This window comes from Alligator sinensis, unplaced genomic scaffold (assembly GCF_000455745.1).
Source record: "Alligator sinensis unplaced genomic scaffold, ASM45574v1 scaffold1377_1, whole genome shotgun sequence".
In the NCBI taxonomy this organism is placed as follows: Eukaryota; Metazoa; Chordata; order Crocodylia; family Alligatoridae; genus Alligator; species Alligator sinensis.
Genome location: NW_005842585.1, coordinates 744449 through 751253, shown reverse-complemented (window position 1 = coordinate 751253; position 6805 = coordinate 744449). Strand labels below are relative to the sequence as shown.

Genomic DNA, 6805 nt, shown 5'->3' with positions numbered 1-6805 from the left:
GTCTTATGAAGAATTCTATTATTAGGTGATCACTGTCCCCCAGATGGCTACCGATCTGTAGGTCCCCTACCATGTCATCCCCCGTTGCCAACACCAGATCCAGTATGGCATTCCCCCTAGTGGGACCGTGTACCTCCTGTGTCAGGTGGAGGTCAACGGTGGGACTTTGCCGTCTGCGTCTCCCAGCAGATGTCTGGGTAGTTTAGGTCCCCCATGACTACCGCCTCTTTAGCTTTTATGGTCTCCGAGAGCTGCCTCAGGAGCCCCAAATCTAGTTCTTCCACTTGGTGTGGGGGTCTGTAGCAGACCCCAACCACCAAATCCCTTTCTCCTTGCCCCCCTTGTAACCTAATCCACAATCCTTCTACTTCCTCATCCTTCGATTCCGTCTTGATGAGGGTCGATGTATATTGCTCGTTGACATAGAGTGCAACTCCTCCCCCTTTCTTCCCCACCCATATCCATGTCACAGGCACTCACTCCTCAGCTGGCCTGTTTCCTGCAGCCTCACCAGTGAAGCTAAGCAGTGACCAGGTCCCAGATCTTTCACAAGCCCTTGAGGTTCATTCCAACTCTACAGTGAGGGATGCTGGTGGGAAAACTGGCCCACGTGATGTGGAGTCATGGACCTGAGCAAGGCAATGGGCTTCTGCCCAGCAGTTCCCATGGTGATTAAGTGCCAGGGCAGCATGTTTATGTCCTGCAGAGCAGGTGCTCTGTGGTTAGTGGGCTCTTAGCACCCTCTTGGGAACAACATCGTGGTGCTCCACTCCTCATTGAATCTCCAAGCATTTGCATGGACATAAGCACCTGCCTCTCTGTCTTCCCTGTGTATTGATCGCCAGAGTCAACAAGGAAAGTCAACAGCGCAAGGAAAGGCATTAAAAGAAAAAAAACTACAATTTGAAAAGGTTGTTGGGGAATTAAAAAGCCATCTAGTGCCAAGTGCCCTTGAGGACTGTGGTTGGTGAGCAATACTGACCCCTCCCCCCCATTAATCTCTGCTTCATTATGAGAGGAAAAACATGGATAACCTCTTCCCTCCAACGCAACCCTTTTCCTCCAATGCTCCACTCTGTCCTGGTGAGAGAGAGGAAGCCCAGAATGAGATGCAAGGGGAAAAAGGCTTAGTGTCATAGCCAGCCTCAAGCCCAGCCCACAGTGGGTTTAGTAACAGGGCAGACCCCCATCTCAGCAGCTGCAGACAATGGATTTAGCATACAAAATACTGCCATATTGGAAAGGCCCTAGAAGTGGCAACATTTTCCCAGTTCAACTCCATGCACCTCCTTTGATCAATGGGTGGACACTTGAACTGAACCTACCTCCCACAGCATTTTCCAGAGCTCAGGCACCACTGAGACTCACTGCCGCTGTCCCAGGCAGTGCCCGCAGGCCTGAAGTGAGGCAGGGAGCAGGCCTTGTGGGTACACAGCCCTATTAGTTGTCTTCAGGCCACAGACCAGCCAAGACAGGAGAACTTGAGGGATGGGGATGGGGTTATGCTGTTTCCAACCCCCGCTCTCCTGGCCAAACACTCCCTCTGAGCCCTCACAACTCTTCTAGTCCTGTTCTTGGCATGAAAACATGCCTACACACAAGTGCCACATGGCACTGGAACACACTTTGCTCTGTCCTTGCATAACTGTCCCTATTTCTGGGAGCATGCCCCCACCTCTCTGCCTGGGGAATGTCATGAAGAGCCCCTGTGAAAGCTGGCGGTGGTTGCAGGCAGTACCGGAGCATCAAAGGGCTTCCTGGGGGAGGGAAGGGAGGAGAGGGTTGCATGTGCTGCCCGCTATTTTCAGCTTCACAAACTAAACACTCATCCATGGTCTGAGAGGGCATCTCAACCTGCAGCCCACCCACAATCCCGCTCTCAGGCTCCTGCTGTGTGCAGCTGTATCCAAGTTCATCCTGTCCCTGTACCACCATCACTGCACTCGTCCTTAGGGCCAGAGCCAGAGCTTTATCAGCTTTGGCCATCTAGAGATGGGGGCCAGTGGGGTTGGCTTTGGGTTTCAGCCCAACTCCACTCTCCCCCTGCTACAACCCACATTTCTGGATCCTTGTGTTTCCGTTATCATTGTTCATAGGCTTCTCCTTCTCTCCTGGCTGCCACAGGGCTGTGTCCCATTAGAGATCAGCTGCCCCAGAGATACAAGCAGCATGGAAGAATGGAAACTGTGGGTCTGAGAGGTCCATAGCATCTTTCTGCAGCAGCGGGGTCCCTCTCAGTGCAGGGCACAGACCCAGTTTGCTCCCCACCATTGCTCTTCATCACTCCCTGTTCCTATCCAGCTTCTGTATTTCACCTCCTACCTCTGCCCCTCAGAGGTGGGTGCATTTCATTGGTGGCCTGTGGGATTCCTGCTTGCAAGTGACTCTGCATGCAGCACTGAAACACAGCCACCTTTGGGGTAGGGCCTGAGGCAAGTTAACAGCGCACAGCAAAACAGGCCAGTTTTTTGTGGGGAAATGGAAGAAGAATCCAGCTGAAGCTGCAGGGAGTTTTCAGATTCTGGGTTACAACTCACCTAGGACAATGGGAGGTCACTGCAAGTGAGCCAGGTTCAAGGCTTGTGTGCATGCTTTGTAACCAAAGCAAGGCTTCAGGAATCAGGTTGCTCCCATCCCAGTCTCCTGCTTCTAGCCTCCTGCTGAGGCAGCATTTGTCATTTAGCCCAGGTGGTTTCCCCCCAGTGCTGGCAGAGATAACTTAATTACCTCTAACATTGACACAGTGTGGCTCAGTACCAGCAGAGTGGAGCCTTTGTATTAACTTTTACACCTGGGTTCTCTTCTTCTCTCTGCCACTGAGACCCTAAGCATCCCCCTGTGCCTCAGTTTCCCTCCCACTGCCCTTTGTCAGTTTTGCCTGTTCCAAGACTCTCTTGCAGGGTTACCTGCAGCGCAATGCAGTCTCCAAGGGGACTTAGGGCCTCTAAGGTCTATTCTGCTGTAAGTAATGATGACCCTGCCTACAAGAGGAAGGGATGTTCAGAAAGGACAAATGAGCTGCACAAGCCCAGGCGTACAATGTTGGAGGCGTGGCTTGATGGATCATGATGGAGTGATGGGAGGGAGCCTTTTCCCAGGGGGAGGAGCCTACCCATGTGCACTACCTTTAAAAACAGGGGTCTTGGCACCTGCAGCTACAGAGGTGAAAATACAGCCCAGAAGCTGAGCACAGAGGCCCTCAGCTGATTGCAGACGCAGGACTCCAGCAGGTGAGAATGGCGCTGCATGCCATGGGAGGCCACTGATGGGGTGGAGGTGCTTGTTTGTGATGTGCGGGGACAGCTGTGCATGTCTGCATCTTTGCTGGTGGTTTCTTTTTTAGCTCTGGCCCCTTTAGGATACCTGCCTCTTTGCGCCACATGTGCCTCAGTAGGCTTCTCTTTACCTATACATTGCCCTGAGTCTCTGGCTGGACCAAGCAAGGCGTAAAAGGGTTGTGATGGGGCAAAGAGAGTAGCTAAGCTGAGCTCTGACTTTCCTGTGTAGCAAGATAGAGCTTAAACCCTCCATATCTTCTAAAGGTGGGTTGGCCAGCTCTGCACAGAGCAGTCACAGGTTTGGCATCTGGGCCTGCCTTGCAAGGGTGCAAAGGGCACAAGCACAATTTCTCTGCAATGGTTGACATGCCGGAGTGTGGGGAGAGGTCTGCCAGCCCATTCTCTAGGTATCAAAGTTGGGCTACTTAGTCCAATCTAGGTTGAAATGGCCCAAGTGATGCCATTCTCACTAAACACATCCCCTGTTGGGTTCTTCCCTGCCCATCAGCCTAATAAGCCTTTCTTCCTCAATTCAAGCCACCCTGCTTGATCCCTCTTCTGTCTCCACGCTAGCCTTTCATGTAACAGGGCAGTGTAGTATTGCCAGATGTAAGATAAGTATCATACTAGAATAATATGTGCAACCCATGTATGATGGACAGTTGCAGAAATGGATAACACAGATGCTCATTTAGGAGGTCCTACTGGAAACGTGCATTGGAAAGGAAGTAATTATATCCCATCAGTTTTTCTTCAATCCTCCTTATGTTGGCTCCGTCTTCTCCCATCTGCACACAGATTCATTCAGGCATGTTAAAAATGTGGTCATATGTGTAAAGGTCACAGCAAAGGATTCCCATTCCAAAGCAGAACCTAAGATATCCAAGGTCTAGCAGGGAGTGAAACAATGAAAATCCTCTTTGCAGCATCAGAATCACATATTAAGGTTAAAAGGGGAATTATTCCATTTGCCCATTATTCAATTTCTGCAGCAAATAATTGTATTTAATTACATGTTGGGGGAGGGGAGGGGAGGGGAGGGGAGGTGGGTGCAGGGTGCTGCAGGACCAGGTTGGGGAGGTGGGGGGAGTGGGGGCACAGAGTGAGCCGAGGAGCAAATTCCAGGTAAGGAAAACACTTCTTTCACCCCTATGGTGTAAATGAGGAGGAGCAGCATCAGCTGGTCTGTGCATGGTGGCCACCTCTTGCTGTGAGCCTGTGACCCTCTGGTGGGACATGTATTACAGTCCTCCAGCTGTGCCAGTCCACAGAGGAGACAAGCCCTGCCAGTTGCCACAGCAGATCCTGGGCTCTTTAGCACAAAGAAGAGCCATTCCTACATTTAGCTCTGGCTACCACTTGAGTGCACTGGCTAAAAGAGAAGAGCTGTTACTCTTGGGGCAGCCTCCAGCTGAACCCAACTCTGGGCTGGTTGAAGCTCCAGGTCACTCAGGCAGCTGCCGGACCCTCTCTCCCATCCTGGCGCCCAGCCTGAGTGGGGTATGGCACCATATTATAGAATCATAGAAACAAGGACCCGAAGGGACTGTAAGCTCATCAAGTCTAGTCCCCTGCCATGGGCAGGGGGTAATGGGATAACTGGTCCTTCTCTTCCCAGCTCTCCCCTCCTCTCTTGCAGCCATGAAGGGGAAGGTATACATGTGCTTGCTGCTTGCCATCCTGGTGACCGCCTGCCTCTCCAGGGCCACATCTGATGCCCGCCAGCTGGGAAGTGCACCAGACACAAATGGGATGCCCCATAGGAGCAGCCCAGCACATGCCAAGCTTGTCAGGAGAGACTGGCTGGCATCCCTGTCTCAGGACCAGAAGCACCTCATCTCTAAATTCCTGCCTCACATCTATGGAGGTAGGAGCTACCCCTGTTTGGCTTTTGTGAGCTGGCCCCATGCATTCACTGTAGCACCCAAAATCCACCTCTTGAAATTGCAGCCAACACTTTCTCAGTGTTACCTGATGCCAGATGCTAAATAGCTACCAGGGGTCACTCCATCCTCCTCTCTGGGGATTTGGGCGGTGGGGAGGATGGTAACACAAAGCTTACTGCTATTTGGGCAGGGAGAGGTAGAATAAAAGAATTGGATCTAACTGGGTGAGTGTTAGGAAAGCAGGGGGAGGAGAGGGTCTCAGAGGCAGAATGGAAGCAGGCCCCCTCCTTGGGTTTAGGTGAGGTGAATTCAACCCAAGTCAGGAGGAACTGATCCCTCTCTGCAGAGCCCTCAACGCTGGTTCCCTGCCAACTGGGACCCTTCCCTGGAGGAATCATCTGAGCTCAAATCTGGCTCCATGGCAGATGCATTGCCTTTGGCTGCTGATTCTTCCATGAAGTCTCCTTATTGCTTGCTGGGGAGTAAAACCCAGCTGGCCTTGGAAAGGAATTAATCTTATTCCCTGCTTTCTCCCAGCAGAGCTGGCCAATCAGGAGAACTACTGGCATGAGGATGATGCTCTGCATGATCATGACTACCCTGGCTGGATGGACTTTGGGCGCAGGAGCATTGAGGACCTGGAGGGGGACTCTTAAAGGAACAGGTGCCCAAGGCAGCCTGTGCCGATTGGCCCACACCTCCTGAAGGCATGGAGCAAGAGAAGCTAGCTCTGCCCTGTTAACCATTAATGATTACATTAAGTATTTTGCATGTGACTTTGTCATGAATGCACTTCTGTGTTGATCAATAAACATCACCTGTCACCATAACTGCTGTGGTATCTGTCCCTGATGTACAGCACGTATGCACCACGTGGCTGCCAGGCACTGTGGGGCAACTGAGATCATATCTTGCTCCATGGCTGGCATACGGCTCCCAGGGAGCAATTGAGATCCTATGTGTTCTCCATATGGGTTGAGACCCTTTCCTGGGGAAGGCATTTGAGATCAAATCTAGGTTTAGATTTAGGGCCTTAGACAGGGGTGGACACCTGGGGCATTTATACACATGCTCAAGGAGGATTGGGGGGGGGCACTTTAATTACTACAGCTCCAAGAGCCATGCTAATTAAAAATGCTGGGAGTATCATGTCTATCAGCAACCCCACACTTGAAAATGGCAGCGGGGCACATTAAACTAAAGCTCATTTGACCAGTTTTAGTTCAAAGTGCCCCATTGCCATTTTTCAGCACAGAGATGCTGATACATGTGACACTGGAGGCTGCTGGAGCACATTAATTTCCAGGCTCCAGCAGATCTGATGAATCAAGCCTGCTCCGACACGCTGGAATTACAACATGTCAGAGCAGACTCCTTGCACATGTATACAAGCCCCTAATGTAAAATCTGCCTTTGGTGTGAGCGGAGAGCCTTCCATGGGTGATCTGAGGTCAAATCTATCTTCTATTCAGTCTGATACTCTGGGGGGAGAAAGCATCTGAAGGCAAATTGAGCCCCATGGCAGGTATACAGCCTTCAGGACAATTCTACCCATGGTGGGTTAGGGCAGGGGAGGTCATCTGCTCTCTACTTTAGTCATCTGCAGTCAAAGCTACCCTCTGGATAGGCTGCAAACTCTCC

General features: G+C 51.4%; 1 protein-coding gene across 3 annotated transcripts in view; it reads left to right on the top strand.

Moving 5' to 3' along the window:
- Window positions 1-5986, top strand: part of LOC102388880 (gastrin/cholecystokinin-like peptide) — a 30103-nt gene extending 24117 nt beyond the window's left edge. Inside the window, exons 1-3 of one of the 3 annotated variants that reach the window (XM_025214517.1) lie at window positions 2955-3230; window positions 4897-5145; window positions 5702-5986. In XM_025214517.1, coding sequence (XP_025070302.1) covers window positions 4920-5145; window positions 5702-5820 — 345 coding nt within the window. In that variant the 5' untranslated portion in view covers window positions 2955-3230; window positions 4897-4919 and the 3' untranslated portion in view covers window positions 5821-5986. Of the gene's footprint in view, window positions 1-2954; window positions 3231-4896; window positions 5146-5701 lie in introns of those variants that run through there. The other 2 variants (XM_025214516.1, XM_025214518.1) reach the window with 2 other exon arrangements.
- The last annotated feature ends 819 nt before the right edge of the window (window positions 5987-6805 follow it).